Below are 19520 nucleotides of genomic sequence, written 5' to 3' on the forward strand. Positions count from 1 at the left end.
ATCAGAAGCTAAAATTTTCCTCAATAAATAAAGTGTGCTGCACCACCAAAATTGTGTATATATATATATATATATATATATATATATAACCCTGCTGTGGCTTGACCGACTGCATTTTCTCATCAACTTGATTAGTCTGAAAAATACAAGGGTGGTTTTTATTCTTTTAAATTATTCAGCTTTCAGGTTCATCTTCTCTATCATAATCAGCTTCCTGTTGTATACTCACATTTTCCAGTCTTGTACTCATCTGTTTCTGGTTAGCCATAACATCTCAACAGACAATGAAACTCACAAATTCTGAACAACCAGGAAAACTCTATTCTTCCTTCTTAAAATTATTGTACATCAACAGAACAGTTCAATTCTTCTTAAGAATGAAGGTAGGAATGACTTTGTTGCACCAGGCAGTATCTTCCAATACCCTGGCTGTGATAATGGAAGCACTATGGACTAGAGAAACACCACACAGGCAATCTGGGATTGCCTCTTTCTAGAGTTTTCTTTACAGTTGGTTCATGGACAAGAGGAAGGCCTTTTCAACCTCACCAAAACTGTATCCCCTGATATGGGGTAATCATAAACCCCTGCTTTCACTGTTGATGTTCAAGACAGGTGTGCACAATTTGTCCAGATAAGAAAAGCCATATGTTCACTGATAAAAAGTGCCAACATACATGCTGCATCACTCTCTGTGTAGATATTAAGCAGTACACTTTAATTTTGAACTGTCTATTTTATGAAGCATTTTGGTTTTCCTATCAGCAGTTCCAGAAAATGAGGCAAGAAGCAGTGGAAAACTCTGTGGCTTCCTAGTCCTTTGAACATGAGAGAGGAATACCTATAACTAACCATAAGCATGTCGGTCTGGAAGAAAGAATAAAAATTTTGTCTGGTCATTATTACCGCCTAAATAAACACTGTCTGACTGCTCATCTGCACATAGTTTGGGGATGAAGGAAGTTAAGCTTTAAAACAGCTGCTGTTACTGAAAATAGTCTTAATAAGAAAAGGCTAGTATCTGTGAATGCAGTCAATCTGCCTCTCTAGCTACATCTCTTTCACTTAGCGCACACACGGTTAAAATCCAAGTGGAAGAGGAGGTGAGAAATTCCACTGACCTCCCAGCAACACTTCAAACACATTTTCTCAGCAGCAGCATTTATAAAACAGTTAGTACTCTACCAGAGCATCTCTCAGCTACTCCTGGTACACCTTCAAAGCTTCAATTCACAGCTGAAACTTCTGCCAATCTGGAGCTACAGCTATATAGGCCCTGAGAGTCTGAACCTAAAGCCAGTTGGCTTCCAGTCCAATCACCTTTAGCAGCTGAACCTGCACTATTTATTCACTCGAGAAGTCTCATCTAAGTAGGGAGTTGTGTAATATTTAGGTTACTGATATACTTAAAGTTAGATGTATGCTTTAGCGTCCCACTGAACTGGAAGTTCAGGTCTGCTTTATTAACCCACGCCTCTTCTTTCCAAGTAACTGGTTAAAGGGTAATACTGATAGAGAAATATTAGTATTAAAAGTTTCTTTTTGCTGTTGTAAGGATCACACTCCCCAAGGGCAAGGAATAAGGGGAGTTCATCAAGAAAGGTTGTAAACAGGAGTGGAAGGTTGAAAATTCTGCCACTGGCTTAAGCAAAGAAAATGTCTCTGCATCACTCGTCTTACACTCATGGTAAGGTCAATCTGAACACACAGAGCATACTGATTTATCACTTGTGCTTCTCATGCTCTTCAGAAGTATTTGTAAGGAAATGGTGTTGACTTTGTAGAGAAACAGTGACCTAGCTCAGAGTATATCAGACTATCTCTGTAACAAAGTACCAGATGTCTTCTGCACACACAGTTTTTCACACAGTGAAGACAAGCATAACCAACTAGAATAGAAAGCTCTTTTCTCAATTTCACTGAGAGGGTAAGAGGTGACATTAAAAACCCACAGCTACTTTCAGAGCAACATTTTGAGCACTTTATCTTACAAATGTTGTGAGTACTTCTCTGTGGCAAATTCAGCTTTAAATAAAAGTTATAATATTAACTAGAAAATGTGAAAATAATTAAAAGTTTTGTGTATTAGCAGCAGTGACTAGTTGTTTTGAATGTCATGTCCAGGAAAAGCTGTGCTGAGGTATTTCCCCTATTCTTCTTTCCTTACTGAAGTCACAAGTTTCTCATAAAAGGCAAAACCCAAACTGTTTTCAACGACCTTGTGGGCACACACATTTCCTGAGGAATTTGTGACCACTGAGGCCATGTGCACATGGCCAGAAATCCCCAGGAAATGCCGTCATAAGTAATCTTTTATATTTAATCTCAGAGCTTAAAAAATTTACCACTGTTTGCAATAGCATAATACTGGACACAGGCAGGTATGTTTCGGTTGTTTCTACTGTGTATCACCAAAGCTTTTTGTACAAGAGCCCCAGACTGCAGAGATCACTCAATAGCACAGAAAGACAGAAAAAAAGTACTGAATGTACTACAGGTACATTCACCCATTCTATGCCCCGAAGTCAAGGATATGTGGTTCACACAGATCTCTCAGACAGGCAGTCATCTAAGCCAAATACACCCTACTCTTCCCAGTTCTGCTAAACTCTGCTTTGTAACACCCCTGTTGTATGGTCTCCAGGCACACATACAATGCCACCTGCTAAAATCAGCATGCAGGACTCTTCTTCACTAAGGCAGTTATTCAGACCCTGTAAACTACCCACTACCCAAGATCTAGGAGCAGGAGTCATTACACTGCATAGCATGCTTCAAGAGGTAAAAATGGGGCTGTAGAGGGGAAGGGATAGGAAATGTGGAGCAAACTGAATAATGACTTGGAAGAAGATAGGATTGTTCAGAAAGTACACTGATATGATTTCTACAGCTGAGGTAAGAGCTGAATTTCTGATGGTGGCAAAAGAACTGTGCTTAAAAAACTATATAAAAATAGTGTGGACATTATCTTCAACACAGTTCATGCCACAGGTGAGTTAACAGGAACTAAACTTTATTTAGTAGCTGAAGGCTATATCTTCCTACCATGAAGGCTGACCCTCAAACATATCAGTGCTGCAATTTTGTTTGAACGTATTTCACATAGTTCTGCAGTCAGCAAACATGGGATAATAAGGATTCCTCCCCTTCTGAGAGGAAGAGAGAAGGATCTCATCACCACCACCACCCCCTCCTCTAAAGACAGGAGCTGGAAAAGTAGTTGGAAGGAGAAATGGAAAGCAAAGGAGCACTACTGCTGACAAGACATTCCACTCTCCAAAATACTCCCACTATTACAGAGTAGTAGAGGTAGCCCACAGACCTATTGCTTTTCTCAGCTGAAGATAACAGATCACCTCCCACTATTTAGCCCTGGGAACATTCAAAAAGCAATGCAAAACATCTGTGACTGCTCAGAGATAGAAAGAGTGATGAAGAACCAAAGATGGGAGTCTGAAGAGAGGCAAACGAACTAATGCAATGAAACTATCAAGGAAGAAGATTAAAGGAAAAATCCACTGAGAAAGGAGGATAGAATGAAAAAATGCAGAGGAGTTTATGAGGGTGTATGGCCTGGGTGAATACAGATGCTGTGGAAGAGAGTGAATTCACCTGGGGGACTCTTCAAATGACTATGGGACCTAATCAGTTTCCATGATGCTCACATACAAATGCTCCGGAGCAAGACAGCTCAACTCCAAATGTCAACTAAAAGATGATCTATCAGTATCAACATTTTTCCTTAAAAATGGACTTTAATGCATTAAATCATAGTCAATTTGGTCAGATGAAAGGATCTTGAGTGCCATAAAATGAGACAAGGGAAATCTCTGCACATCCTCCTGATATATGGAGAAAAGTTCCTATCTGTGCTCTCACTCTGGATGTCATTCTGTGTGGAGAAGGTTTGTAAAGTGTATGTCTTTATTCACCATTCATCTTCACCATTTTCAGACAGTTGCTTTCTCAGTCTTGTGTTTCTAAGGTAACAGACCTTTGACAAAAAGTCTAATTAATTGACTTACTGCTTTTTTTCAATAATCACAACATCACACCTTTAAAAATGCGTCTTCCTGCACTGTGGATGTTTTGCAACCAGAGCCCTGTGAAAACACACTGCTAAAGGCTTCCAGTTTTCCACCTTGAACTTCTCACACTGATTTGAGGTGCTGAAAAAGATACTATCCTGGGTGCACCAGTGCTTTCTCTAGTATTTTGCCCAACAAATCTGACAGTCAGTTTTTTATTAACAATCCTAAATTGCGTGTTCTTGGAATCTGCAGTGAAAAGCACTGATGGAAAAAGACTACTAAAGCGTGGGTAACAGAGAGTGACAAAACAGCGTCCTCCAAGTCATAAATTACTCTTCTGGTGGAGTTCAAAGAGGACTATAAAGAATCATTCTCAGCACAGCTCTGCTTGCGCCGGTTACTAAGAAGGGGCAAAACGGCTCCTGGTAAACCCAGGACAAAAGGCAAAGACACACACAAAAATGGTGGGTTTTATTATTATCATTTTAAGATACATGAGTGCATGATGCAAGACAGCTTTTTAAAATCATACGTGATGCAACTGTATTAAGCAGCTCGGATTGTTTAAGTGATACTTTTGGAGTTTCATCTGACATAAGCACTTTTCTCTAAGGAAAGAGGTCATGACGAAAGGTGACAAAGATAGATACAAATGGATTCTTGGTCTGCCATTCCCATAGGATAGCTGTAAGAAAGGCATCCCTTCTGTTTAAAATCAAGAATGGTTAATGCACACTCTTTCTTATATACTCTAAAACCCCCAAACTTTGAGCTGTGAGCTCCCTCACTTTTTTTCATCCTGGTCAGTTAATTTCTATTGCTTCTGAGTAATTTCTTTTACATTACCCGGCATTCTTTATCTCACCCTACGTGCTGTATTAATGAATAGGATCAGGGGAAAAATAAAAAGCCCAGTGCAAGCACCAATCCCATTTTTCCTACTAAATTTTTCAGAATGCTACCTGCTTTAAGAAGACACCATAAACATAACTAAAATTATTTTCTAGTTTCAAATTACTACTAGTTATAAAATAAATAAAACTGAGGTGTGTGACAGGAAGACAGTACCTGCTTTTCAGTTTCCATGAAGTTCAATGAGAGCAGGGACTGTTATATTCCAGCTGGTAGAGCACAGCCGTGACTGATGTTCTCCATGTTTATGTCAGAGAGTAACGACAGATGGTAGTTTGGATGTTTTGAATTTTGCAGTTTTCTCTACATATAATTGTAAAGTATAATTTTACAATATTGACAAATTAGAATTGTGCTTGATTTACCTGTGTATAAACAGGACTGCACTTTCTGCTAAAAAATACAGCGAGTTTTCCCTGGTCTGAACACATTTTGTTCAGTCTTAGGATGAACAGTGTGGTTTGAAGGAGAAGCCTCCCAATTTTCATTTTAAATCTTTAACAGATACTGCAATTAAGCCTTATTTAAAGACTAATCTGAATAAAGCCTAGTGGTCCTCTTGCTTCTCAACCTTCCTTGCTTCTAACAAAGGGAGCTGGGTAGCACAGCGGAGGTATTTCCAGAGACAACAGCTCCAGCTGGTGCTAGCAGCGTTGTCGGAGAACGATCATTGGGTTAATGCACAGACAATGTAGTTTTGCTGGGCAGATGAATGGAATTGGGCTATGACGGTGGAAAGCACTGGAACAGGCTGCCCAGGGAAGAGGTTGAGGCACCATGCCTGGAGGTACTTGAAAGACACGGAGATGAGGCGCTTAGGGACACGATTTAGTGGCGGACTTGGCAGTGCTGGGTTATGGTTCGACTTCGCTACCGCGGCGGCGGGATTCACTCAACCGCCGCCCGCCCGGGCAGCCGCTCCCCACAGGAAGCGAGGAGGAGGGCAGCCTCTCCCGGGATAAACGCGGGCGGCAGCAGCCGCCTCACCCTGACACGCGGCCGGAGAAAGCCATTTCGGGGACTCCAGGCGTTTCACCGGTCTCTGAACCCCCTCGCCGCGCTGTCAGGGGCTCGGCGGCGGGCTTCACCTCAGCGGCCGCGGGCCACACAGGGCGGGGAGCGGCGGCTTCAGGCCGAGGCGGCCCATCCCCACAGCGCCCCGCCGAGCAGCCGCTCTTCCCTTCCCCTCCCCTCCCCTTCCCTCCCCCCCACCGCGGGCAGGGCAGGCGGTGGCGCCCCGCCGGCGGCTAGTACCTGTGCCGAAGGAGGAGGAGCCGCAGCCGCGGAGCGAGGGGACAAAGTTAACTCTGGAAAGTTTTCAGGGGAGAGTGGTGGGGAAGAGAAAGCCGGTGAGCAGAAGAGAAGGTCGTGCCCGCCCCGCACCGCTGGCCGCAGCCGGGGGCTCTACGGGGAGGAGGCAGCAGCGGCCGGGCCACAGGAGACGAGGAGAAACGGCCGCCGTGAACTCCCTGCTCTCGACCCCGCTTGAGCGCAGGCACTTGGAGCCTGTTGAGGTGGCCGGCTGCAGGGAAGGGGGCACGGCTGTCCGTGCTGCCCGCCTCCCTGGGCGTCCTCGCCGCCGGCTGAAGCAGGCTGCCGGGAACCGGGGACCCCGCGCTCGGAGGAGCTCCCGTGGGGGCGCGGGGCTGTTGGCGGCCCCCCGAGCGCCGTGCTCCGAGCGCTTGAGGAGACGGAGGCTCCTTCGCTGCCCGCGTTAGGGGTCGCATCTCTTCTCCACCGGCACCCCCTGCCCTTCCCTCCCATGGCTCTGAGCAAAGGGCTGCGGCTGCTCTGGAAGCAGGAGCCGGGGCCAAGCGCTCTGCTGGAGTCGCGCACCCGCCAGGACTGCCTGTTGCTGGAGGCCGGCACCGTGGCGGCGCTCAGTAAGTGCCCCGGGCCGGACTTCACTTCCCGCGCTGTGCGTGGCGGGGAGGCCGGGCCGTGGGTAGTCGGCTGGTGGCGGTGGGTACGCGGCTGGTGCTTGCGGAGGGGCGCCGGGGTACTGGCAACGGCCGGTGCCCTGGGGACCTGGGACACTTCCTCCCCTGAGGCGTGGAGAGAGGGAAGGGGGAGCGCAGACCTGGGCCCTGTGCGACACGGGCCGTAGGGAACTCGCCTCACTGTAAACCCCGGCCTCCAGCATGGCACTCCAGGCCTGCCCGCTCGCTGCCGTTTTGGGGTGACCCCCGGTCACCTCGTGCTACACATAGAGGGTTGGCCAGCATCTCCTCCCTGTGCAGTCCGCAGGCGTGATCGGTGGCTGACAGGCTTCTCCTCTGTTCTGGATGCCTTTAGCCTCCTCAGCAGCAGCCAGGTGGAAGAAGCAGGAGAGGCCGCCCGCCTGTCTGGTGGCTGTGGGGTCTTGGCACAAGACATCTTTCCCGTGCAAGACTTGTCTTGTATGAGTCTTACTGACTGCAGATTCGTACAAGAATACTGCAGAGGGGGTCCAGCTAAAGGGATGGGCCCCAGTGTCTCTTGAAGAAATTTCTGTTCAGCTATATCGGGTGCTAACCACCAGCATAGACATTCATTTCACAGCTGGGATTGTTTTGGCTTGAGATTCATGTCCCGTAAAAAAAAACCTGGCATCTTGCTGTGGTGCCATGCCTGCCCATGTCCTTTGCGCTGTGTATGGTTACCCGAGTGTCTGGCCCTTATTGGAGGCGCTCGAGTCCCACCTGAGGCAGTGGAAGTTGTAGGTGTGCCAAGGGTTGTCTCATCTTGTGTTCTGATACTTGCCACCCGTGAGTTAATGTAATCCTGCTGTTGAGGCAGACACAGAAAAATGAGGTAAATGAGGTAACTGAGGTAAGGTGCAAGAAGTAGTGCAGGGAACGTGTTGTGCTTGTGCTGGGTTATTAAATTGTTTTACATGTAATACTTACTTGTTCCTGTAATCATGCCACTAATCAGTGTTGTAGGAGTCTGTATTCAAGCAGTGCAAAGGAAAGGGAAGACTTTAAAGTTCTTACTGCAAAGAGTTCACAGTTTATGTATGTTACGGTTTGTACAATGTCAGTCACAATGTCATCTTAGTATCCAGGTCCACTGAGCTGAATCTTCTATGGTACATGATGGCAAGACATTTTAGTGTTGGGGATTTTTGAATGAAGGAAGCCAAAAAGGTCATGAGGCGGGAGTTGATTTTCATGAGGATAGTTCTGATCGTGTAAAAATTTTGATCTGCCATGATAAAGATCAGATTAGAGAATTTATGTAGTCTTTCTTAAAACGTACATTAGAAGAATTTTGAACTAGTGATCTGTATGGTGGCTAGTGTAAAAGCGTGTTTGTCACGACCTTTGGAAGTCCAGTGTTACCTTCTGAAAGTCCAGTGTCGCCACTAGAGATAACTGTAATAATCATGTATATGTTGGCATCCAGCCACTCCATGTTAATAACTTTGTCTTTTATTTAATTTGGTTTCTCTTTTCCAGCCTGGGTTGCTTGCTATATTGTAGGAAAAGCTAGTTTATCCAGTTGAGCCTGTTTGTTTCTTCTGTTACTGCAGCAAAGAACTAGAAAAGGAGGGAAAACCAGCGACAGGAATTATGATGGTAAATTTACAGTAACTGTGAAGAGCAAACTCTGCAGCCAGGGTGGGAATAGAAACAATAGGAATTCTGTTTTGTTTGACTGGCATTTAGGTTGTTACTAACCATAGAGCACTCCAGTGGGAGGTTAGCATAAACTTTGTATGTGTGTGGTTTCAGATGTACTAGCCCTAGGATTGTGTTAATTTTGGCTTCTCTGTCTAATTTTCTATTCCTAAAATAAAGTCTTTTTAAAAATTGCATACCTGTGGTGAGGAGGAATTTTGCAACTGTGCCTTATGCAAACTTCCACACTAAATAAAAGCAGATACATAAACCTGGAGCACTTAAGTTGTCAAACAGTTTAAGTGGTTTTGCAACAGGAGTCTTGTGTTGAGAGAACTGTCGAGAGAAATAATCATGGATGGACAGTGAAGGCCCAAGAATGAATTTTAGTCATAGTTCATTATTCTTTTTCCATAATTACTAAGTGTTTCTGGCCTTGAACAGGCATGACAGCTACCCTTTTTTGAAAGTTCAAGTGCTTCTGTAATACTTCTGTACTACAAGAAGTTTAAATGTTGAATTTAACCTTGTTCAAGTGGCAGCAGGGAGTGGGAATCATCAAGTGGTGGAGTTACAAAAAAGAAATCTAAAAAAACAGTTCCGAACTGCTGTCAAGGCAGTCACTGACGTAATCTGCAGTGCTGGAAATACAGTTATTTTATTATAGGAAGTAATCTTAGTGAAATGATGTTGACAGGAGTGCTCTGCTATTGAAATTCAGCATAAAAATACGTTTTTCAAGGGCAGAGCTAAAGGTACACATAATTTTTTATTTTTTTTTTCTGAGTACTTTGATTCTGCAATTGTTTTTACTACAGGATGTTAGAGCACCTCTTATGGTGGATCCTAAGTGCATGTTTCTGAAAATACACGTTTTCGGAAAAACATTTAGAAGCTTTTCTGTCGGTATCACCCACAGATCTGGGAATTAAACCTTTACTAGAGACAAACTTATATATAGTTAAGGTGTTTGTATACTCAGCAGAGCAACTCTGTGCTTCCTGTGCAGCTTCAGTAGCAGGTGTGTGTGCAGTTCTCTGAGGCAGCTGAGTGAAATCAGAGTATAGCCTTGCAAAACCAGGAAGTGGCTATTATTTACCTGTGTGATCTTTTTCTTTCTTTCTTTTTTTTTTTTTTTTTATACAGAATACAGTTTCTGTGCTGTAGGTACATTCACTGTTTACAATTAGCTTTAGTTTTGTATTTAGGTGGACAAATACATGTGTGGTATGGAAACACACGTATTTATCACTACCTGCAGCTAAGCAGGTGTCTATTTCCAGAATCAGGCTTAAGAATCCGAGGGGAGAGCTAGAATCTGTAATTTGGTCCCAGACTCATTTCTTTAAGAGCTCTTCAGTTTTATGTGTAAGTTGTAGGTATTTTTATGTCTGTCCTTAATGTTGGACCTGGAACCAAGGTACCTTTCTGCCCTCTTACTGCAGTCACTGACTTTTCTGAGTACCCTATGTTTGAGAGCCATGCTGGTTCCTGCTGAAGTCTGGGCCATCAGCCTTAAGGAAGTGTTGAATAAAGGAAATTGTGTACAGCTGGCCAGTATGTCTGGCTTTTCCTGCTAGCCATTAAATTGAATTTGCAGCTTTCACAAGCAGGAAGTTGCACTTGGATAGGCCATGTGAAGTTGTATATATATGCATGGTGGTGTTCATTGGCTCTAAAATATTTTATGCATGAAAAAATGTCACTTCTAGTTGAGTTTATTGAAGCTTAGTTTCATTGAATTGTTGTGCAACTCTTGTTTTGCAAGGGTTACAATTTTGAGCTAACATGCCAACCTTATACATAATTTACCTCAGGAGCTTTTACATAATTGATATTAGGTACTTGAGGAGTGCAGGCAGTGCAGGTTGGTAAAGTTGTTACGAATACAACACAGTTGTAATTGTTGCAGAAAGGTGCATTCTCAATTATATGCTTAATAGAAGGGAAGTTTACTAAAAATGGGAAGCTTTAGTGGAGTTTGGTAATTACTATGTGTGCTGTTTAGTTACCTATAGTTATTAGTAAGTAGTAAACAAATGCACTATGCATTTGCAAACTTGTCTTGTTCTCTAAGTGGAAAACTTTTTCATGAGTTTCATCAGCATCTGTAGCAGTGTTGTTCATTAGCTATATATGTATGTATGCATGGATATCAAGCTGTCTGGCTTGAAAAAGGAAGGATTTTACATGTGAGCAGAGTATAGTTAAACATCCAGTCCTCATCGTAAGTTTTCAAGCAGACCGCTTTCATTGCCTTGCCTCTGCATTTCAGAGCTTTTATGAAAGGCGTTGCAGAATAAAACCCCTGATTTTGGAACATTTGACAGAGAAACACAGAAATAATTTTCATGTTACCAACTAAAAATGCTAAGCCTTTAGAGTTTTATAGTAATTTATCCCTTGAACTCTCTTTATCCAGCAAAGGTAGTAGCACATCAGTTAGTTTTGTTCTTTGTCTAGTCATTCTCTTGTGTCCTAGCACTGTTTGTGAATACTCTGGGAGATGTTTCAGACCAGATTTTGATGGCAGTTACTTGAGATTTCATTAAGATTTTTTTAAGATTTATAAACATTTCTTGGACAAAACTTTGGGGGATATGGTTTAGTGTGAGGCATCCCTGCTCATTGAGGGGGGGGTTAGAACTAGATGATCTTAAGGTCCTTTCCAACCCTAACTGTTTTATGATTCTATGAACTTGGCTCAGGCCCTCTGAAATCATATCCTCTTGAAGTCATACTCTAGTCATCCTTTCTATGTATTGTTTCTTATACTGGTTTCCTCCTCCTTCTCCATCACCTCCTCCAAAAAAGAAAAACGAAGTTGGCTGGGGTCTGTCAGAATCCAGCAAACACCTCCCTGTTGGAGGGATGATGCCTGTATCCTCACTTGCACACCTACAGGGCATGGAGCAAGACAGAGCCACGCTGGAGAGGCTCTGTGGCACAGAGGAGACATGCCCCAGGTCAAATGGGCCCTTATGGAGGGGTGCAGCATGTGGGAGCTGCTACCTGACCTCTGGTGCCTGGGGCCCCTGTCCTGGCCCATGCCAGATGACAGTGGTCACGGTGCATCTCAGGAGTCTGTGCAATACCAAGGAGTGTAATGGGTCAGGTGACTTCAAATTCCATCAGTATCTATAACAAAGGGATATTCTTTTTCGCCATATAGATGTGGTCTGTATGCACTAAAATATTCTGGCCTCCCTACGTGTGTGACCCATAGGCATGTTCCTTCCCTCTCAAAATATTCATGGGTGAAGTCTTGATGATGGAGCTAGGCTTTTTTCAGTGATATCCAGTGATAGGACAAGGGGCAATGGGTGTAAACTGGAACATAGGAAGTTCCACGTTAACATCAGGAAGAACTTCTTTACTGTAAGAGTGACAGAGCACTGGAACAGGTTGCCCAGGGGGGTTGTGGAGTCTCCTACACTGGAGATATTCAAGGCCCGCCTGGACAAGTTCCTGTGTGATGTACTGTAGGTTACCCTGCTCTTGCAGGGGGGTTGGACTAGATGATCTTTTTAGGTCCCTTCCAACCCTTGGGATTCTGTGATTCTGTGATTCTTAAGCGTGCTGAATCTTTGGAGGTATTGAGAAAGATCACTGTCACTTTTTTGGTTTCTGAACCCAAATTGCTTCAGGGAGCAAAATGAACCCTAGCATAAATAACAGAATCTTCCATATGGTAGAAGTTACTGGCAAGTTGTTAGCCAGCCCAAAAGTGGCAATGCAGCCCAGAGTTCTTCTGGAGCTTGGTGTTTGGAGCCTGTGCCTCCTTGTAGGCAGCTTTGTTGGTACTGATGCGATTGTGCAGGCAAATGGTCTGTCAAATGACTTGTCCAGAATGATGGTATATTTCTGTACCAGTACTGACAAAACACAGCTATTTGTCTGTGCATTTGGAAAAGTCCTGTGCCTGGAGCTGATGTGCATGTGATGCCACTGGCTTGACCTGGGAAACTGGTGGCTTCCATACATGCCAATGTCATGTGCAGAAGCCACCAAAAAACTGGTTTTGCTGAAGTTTCAAGTGCTAGATAATTGAGCTTCCAGAGTCTGAGCTCTTAAGTGGTGCTGTTACTGAATATTTAGATCACTGCCGTCCAGAGTAACAATTGTTCTATTGCTAATGTTTTGCTTCACTGGTGTGTGTGGCATCAACATTTTACTGTTTTTTCCTGATTCACTCAGTGTTTCTAAGAAAGCAGAACAGATAAATTTTGAAAGTCTGATAGCAAAAATAAAGAAAAAAATAAACAAGTCTTCCTTATTTGTCATGGGTGCAAGAACTGAGACAAATGTGTTTTGATTTCCTTTGGGGGATTGCCTCTGCTAAGGAAATCTGCAGGTGGAATTGTCCTTCCTTTCACTTCAAAATGTCAGCAATATACAGGATATTTGTTTGTTTTCGTGGTTCTCACTGAGCTACTTGCCTCTTGAGGCTTATAAAGAAAAGTCTGTTTCTTTCTTTTCTGTTCTATTCTATCATTTAATGCAGGCAGCTAATGCCAGAGAATTCAGATTTTTTTTTTAAACTGCTGAAGCTTATTAGGAGCATAAGATTTTAAAGTATTAGCTAACCTCTGAAGTACCATGTTGCTATTTATCTGTGGTTCAAAAGTAAAAGGACATTTGAGGATACAGGCTGTTTTCCTCATTCATGAGGTTAACCTCGCTCCTTGTTAGGAAATATATAGAAAACACAGACTTACTCATTCAGGAAGTACTTTGGTTTTACTTTAAAGTAGCCAGTGACAGGTCTGGGCCATGCTAATTCTTACTTCACTGAAACATGTTTAATTCCTATCGAAATCATACCTGATTTCAGTAGGATATCAATCAAAACATCTGATGTGCCTACATCACATTATTTTCCTTGCATAAAAATTGCAGCTCTATCTGAAATCAGACTGTTAGAATCTGGAAGCAGAAACCATCTCTTTTTTTTTTGTACATCAAGGAAAGATACATTATATTTTAGCTTATGACCAGATAAATTATTGTTTTTGTACTTATTTTAGGTTGGTGTAAAGTTTACATGTGCTTGTATATTCCTTTATGTATTCTGAAACTGATGTGACGTCTGTACCATAGAATAAGAATATACTAATAATCATGTTGTTTGGAAAGGTAGTGAGCACCCTTCTTTCCTCTCGGATGGTATGTGGAGGTCCTATGCCTTTCTGTCCCATCCCTTTTTACTTGCTGTAGTTTACTTACTACAGCATTTCAGACCTACCTTTGTAATGCATTTACTGAGCGAAATCAACTGGAAAGCATTAGTGTAGGCAGTAGCAATCTGAAACTTTTGTAAAGACTGGAAAACTAAGATTTGCTGCCTTTTGTTTTGTTTCTCAGCTCCAGAAGAAAAGGATGCAATTAAAGGACAATATGAAAAACTTGTGGATGCTTATGGCTGCTTAGGAGAGCTTCAGCTTAAATGTGGTAAGTGACCATCTATATGCCTGAGATTATAAAATGCCCAGATAACGCTAAACAAGAACAAGTGGATATAAAGTTGTCCAGTTCATTAACTTGTTACTTAACACAGTGCACTGTGTTAGGTGCAGTCTGGAAAAGATCCATTTCTTTTTCTATGATGTGCTGAAAGTGTATTACTAAAGGATAGTCTAAGAATTTTGGATTTTTTCTCACTTTTGTTTTGTCTACCATTCTTAGCTGCCTAAAGATAATAATTGCCCTGTCTTACCCTACTACATTTGTCCAAGGCAAGCTGTGATTTCTTACTCTTTTTTTTGAAGGGTTATGTTTAAACATTGGTTAATCAAGGTCATCTGATACAGTGGTACTACAGATTGCCAGTCCTTGATAGTGCCCCATTGCCTTTAATTGAATAATTCACATGGATAAAAATCTGCAGAAGCAGGCCTTTAACTTCAGCTTATTAAGAGTAAGGAATATTTATTGTCATGGCTGTAAATTTCTGTATGGTTTGGGAATCTTCATTTACTAAAGGACTAGCTATTACACTGACAACAGGGATGTTAATAGAAATATCATGTTTTAGGAAGAGAGCTGGAGTCATTGATTTGAAGGTATTTTATACAGCAGACTTCACTGATGAAAAAGATGCATTAAAGCTGTATTCACTATATGCCTTGTTCCCAGGGTCTTCTTACCGTAAGCCTTAATTTTGACTTGGAGGAATGACAAGGCTGTTTTCCATAACTTGCTGCTTAGTCAAGGAATCTGCCAAAGGCGGTGGTGGTGTGAGCACTGGTGTGTTTAGACCAGTAGATGTAAGTGTGGCTTTTAATAGCATACTTACCATTTTACGGTTTGAGTAATATGACTTGAGATTGATCCGAAGAGGCGACTGCAATAGAGAGAAATTTCTGTGTCATAAATGAAAACTGTAGGCTCATCTAGTCTTTTAAAATGAATGTGGGCTTTTTTATTTGTTTTGTTTCTTGTGGAATTAATTGAGCATTTCTATGGAGATTAATATCACTTTGTTAATGTAATTAAAAACAGAGGACTTGTAATTAGTTTTTCTTGGAACTTGGATCTGTGTTTCCTCATAGCAGTCTAATGAATCCTGTTGTAATAGTAAATTTAGCTACACAGTAGTGTAGCTATTGCATTCAATCTCTTCAAGCTACAGATGAGTGCAGTTTCTTGTATGTGATGGGAACTAAATATATCCAATTTTGGTCTTCCTGTTCAAAGTTGAATGATTTTAAATGGGATGTGAAATTTTCTCAGCCTTTTTTGTTTTGTCTCTTATCCTTTTATTTCTGTGTATCACATGCCCTTATTACTTTTGAACAGCATCTGTTAAACTTCAGTGCCCTCGAAGTGTGAGGTTTTCCCTCTCTGGATTTCATCACTGCACCTCTGTCTAGTTCTAGATTTCAATTACAAGTCCTGGTACAGGACTTCCTTTTGAAGGGATTGTTAAAAATTTTATTGGTAATTGGATAAAAAAGTTAATTGGAGGCAAACTTCTAACTGTGATTGAGTGAAAAGTCAGGAGGGTCATGCTGTAATGGTAAGCAAAGATAAGCATTTTCTGATGCTGAGCGTGTAACTAAGTTCCATCCCTTTACCTGTTGCTTGCATAAAAGATTACCACTAGAAAATAATAGTATTGGGTTTGCATGTCAAGGTTTAGATAGCAGTGGGGATACAGAGGTGGCTTCTGTGAGAAGCTGCTAGAAGCTTCCCCTGTGTCTGATAGAGCCAAAGCCAGCAGCTCCAAGACTGACCTGCTGCTGGCGAAGGACAAACCTATTAGCGGTGGTGGTAGCACCGCTGTGGTAACATACTTAAGACAGGGAGAAAAACCCTCAACAAGTGCAGCTGGAGAGAGGAGTGATAACATGTGAGAGCAACAGCTCTGCAGACACCAACCTGAGCTCAGAAGGAGGGGAGGAAGTGCTTCAGGTGCCAGAGCAGAGATTCCCCTGAAGCCTGTGATGCAGACCGTGGTGAGGCAGGTTGCCCCTCTGCAACCGATGGAGGTCCACAGTGGAGCAGATGTCCTCCACAGCCTGCAGGTGGATCCAGCACCAGAGCAGGAGAATGCTTGAAGGAGGCTGCGTCCTTGTGAGAAGCCTGCACTGGAGCAGGCTCCTGGCAGGACCTGTGGCCCCGTGGAGAGAGGAGCCCAGGCTGGAGCAGGTTTGCTGCAGGACTGGTGACCCCGAGGAGGACCCACACTGAAGCAGTCTGTTCCTGAAGGGTGCAGCCCATGGAAGGTACCCAAGGTGGAACAGTCTATTCCTGAAGGGCTGCACCCCATGGAAGGGGCCCATGCTGGGGGAGTATGTGAAGAACTGCAGCCTGTGGGAAGCACTCACTTTGGAGAATTTCATGGAGGACTGTCTGCTGTGGGAGGTATCGCATGCTGGAGCAGGTGAAGAGTGTGGGAAGTCCTGTCTGTGGGGAGGAAGGAGCAGCAGAGACAACCTGTGATGAACTGACCACAACCAGCATCTCCCATCCGATGTGCTGCTGTGGGGTAGGAGGTAGGGAAAATCAGGAGTAACGTTAAGCCCAGGAAGACTAGAGGGGTGAGGGGAAGGTTTTCTTAGGTTTCACTTCATTTCTCATTATCCTGCTCTGGTTTGATTGCTCGTAATTAAAACTGATTTCCCTAAGTTGAGTCTGTTTAGTCCATTATGGTAATAGGTGAATGGTATCTCCCGGTCCTTAACCCATGAGTCTCTCATTTCTCTCCACTGTCCAGTTGAGGAGGGGAGTGATAGAGCAGCTTTGGTGGGCACCTGGCATCCAGCCAAGATCAGTCCATACAGGAAAAACTTTATTTTTCATATAATGTATTTTAGTAGCTGCAAACAAGGGCAGAATTGGCCAGCTCTTCAATGAGCAACAGTGATCACATCAACTTTTTTCAGGAGTATCAGTATTTCTTTTCTTGCTACTGAAAGCTTACAGACCATAGCTACTAAATTAACTGAAAATATTTGTAAAAGTACATTCCATTGGAATATTAAGAGTATATTTGTTGAGCAGAAGGGGAGACTTTTTTCCGAGACATCAAAGATGTCTCTGAGCACTTTAATTAATCTGTAAATATCACTACTTAGGAATCCAAATAAATCACATTGTATTCCTGTCAAAGTAGATAGTGCTTTTCACAGGAAAGTAGATGAAATATGTGAAACTGACTCACAAAGTTAATGTTTCCCACCAGTAATAACATTCATTTCTATGTACTTACGTCTGTTAACATGACTCACTAAGTTCTGCTGCTTTCTTTTGTGAGATGGATGGCAGCAGAATGAATTGTACAGTGTTTCTGAGTTGTATCTCAGCCAAGATTTTGCTGCCAAAATAGATCTAGCAGTGGCAGATACATCTTAAGCAAAGTATTAAATGAGCTGGCTTTGCAGGGTTCAGTTTAGACACTGATGTCAGAAGGGGTGCATATGTAAGGCAGTATTTTGACACTATTAGCACATAGGTTGTTTAGTTTAATACAGCTGCTGCATTTGGGGAGTCGTTCTGAATTCGTTTGACTGTGTATATACTCTTGTTCTTGCACATACACAATGTTTAGTTGAAAGGAAGAAGTTTCAAAGGCAAAAAGGGCAACTAAGTACCTGTTTTCTATTCCTTTTGAACTTTTCCTAATAATGTAATATTATTTAGAAGAGGGAGGAGTATCTTTCAGACTAAAATTGTAGTTTGGAAAATCTTGGTTCTTTTCATAATTCTGCTGTAGATTTCCTCAGAGGTTTTCAGCTAGATGGTTAGAATCTGTTCCTCTGCTGTGTTCTGCTGCTAATTTTGAAGGCAGAAAAGGAAATGATACCTTGCAAATTGTTTTTTGGAGGGCTATAAAGTGAAGTGGAGGTATGTGTGGAATGGTGATGGTACAGGCTGAGGAAACACAAGGCAATGGCATGACTGCATTAGAATGGAGAAAGAGCAGAAACTGGAGTCAATTAATTTTAAAAAGAAAAAGGCCGTCTATAGTGGAATACTCACAGTTAAGAAGGACAAAATAAGAATTGAATGTTGCCTCCTTTCCACTGCAGCTCATAATAGGCAACACTGAAGTCATCCCATAAACTGCAGTGGAAACAATTGCCTTGAGTCATGTAGGCAGGTTAAATACAGAAGCTGCATCTTATTATTGTAGCGTGTGACGTACCAGAACTGCATTTCCTGTTCAACATGGATTAAGGCAGTTGGTTTCACAAGAGCTTTTGAAAAAGTGGATGCAAGTTATTTTTGTCTTGCTCCTATGCCAAATATTCTCCATCCTCTGCCTCACTTGTGCAACCTGATGAAAGGGCATTCATCACATACCGCTGTGAGCAAAACAATTTTCACATTTCTTCGGAAGTGTTCTTAACAGTTGGTTGTGGTGATTTATAGCTGTAACAGGGCAAAATAATGGTGTTGGCCACAATGCATGAACATTTATGCCTATCTGCCCGAGAGCAAAATATGGCCCATGAGCTTCAAAATACTGCTTTTTTTTTTTTCCTTTAGTACTGTAGGTGGGTCTTGCTTTTTCATAGATGTGTTGCTGTGGAAAGTGGCCAGTGAGGAGCACTTCACTTTCTTCAAAATTATTTCAGAGATTGCTTTAAAACATTGCAGATTGCATCCTGAGGAAATGAGGGCCATTCCTGCAGTTGTGATCTTCAATTGCAGTTTTTATGTTCCTAAATCCTAAATTACATCATGTGTAAAGTTTAGAAAGGCTAATATGAAGCAGAACTGTACATTACTCATAAAGGTTAAAGGAAAAAAAAAAAGCACTTTGTTTTCCAGGGTTGGGGGGCCTGGTAAGCAGTTTGCAGCTGATGTGGTTGTTGGTACAAGCTGAAGTTTTAAGAGCCAGAGCTGGAGTCTTCATCATTTCATGGGAAAAGGTTTTCCACTTTTTTGAGTTGCTTTTTATTTGCCTCGGTGCTAGCCCCGTTCATCATGTACTTTGCAGCTGTCAGCTGAATATAACGTGCTTTCTGCTGCTGTACTGCACATGAAATCAAGGCAGAATTACATAATTTTTTTCACCCAGTGCACTTCCATTACTTTTTTTTTTTTTTATAGGAACTGTTGGGCTCCTGTTTCGAGAAGTAAGGATGGAGTTGGGCCTGTCCCTTACTCTAGCTATGCAGGGAGCTCCTGGGAGTGGGGAGTCTCTGTGGGCTGGCTGCAGTGGTAGTGCCGGCTGAGCCACTGACCATAGGGAATTGATGTAGTGTTAATTCTTCATTTCCTCCTGAGGGTGCACTGCCAGCATTTTAAAACTCAGCTTCCTGACTTATTTGAGCTTACAATTAAGGGGATGACTGTTCATTTCATGGCTTTAGCATGTTTTTTTCCATGTTGCTGTTGATGTTATGGGCAGAAGAAACATAAATATTTTGAACACTCTTTGGCTCCTCTCAAAGGTTGTAACCCTGTAATATGCTTTCAATAATGCTGCCAGGTGGATTTGACTGGACTGACTGATATGTTGGTG

General features: G+C 42.6%; 1 protein-coding gene across 3 annotated transcripts in view; it reads left to right on the plus strand.

Annotated features, from left to right (window-relative positions):
- Window positions 1–5784: 5784 nt before the first annotated feature.
- Window positions 5785–19520, plus strand: part of SYNJ2 (synaptojanin 2) — a 67896-nt gene continuing 54160 nt past the window's right edge. Inside the window, exons 1-2 of one of the 3 annotated variants that reach the window (XM_065680627.1) lie at window positions 5785–6292; window positions 13910–13996. In XM_065680627.1, the coding sequence (XP_065536699.1) occupies window positions 5800–6292; window positions 13910–13996 (580 nt within the window). In that variant the 5' untranslated portion in view covers window positions 5785–5799. Of the gene's footprint in view, window positions 6827–13909; window positions 13997–19520 lie in introns of those variants that run through there. The other 2 variants (XM_065680628.1, XM_065680629.1) reach the window with 2 other exon arrangements.

This window comes from Lathamus discolor, chromosome 5 (assembly GCF_037157495.1).
Source record: "Lathamus discolor isolate bLatDis1 chromosome 5, bLatDis1.hap1, whole genome shotgun sequence".
Lineage (NCBI taxonomy): Eukaryota > Metazoa > Chordata > Aves > Psittaciformes > Psittacidae > Lathamus > Lathamus discolor.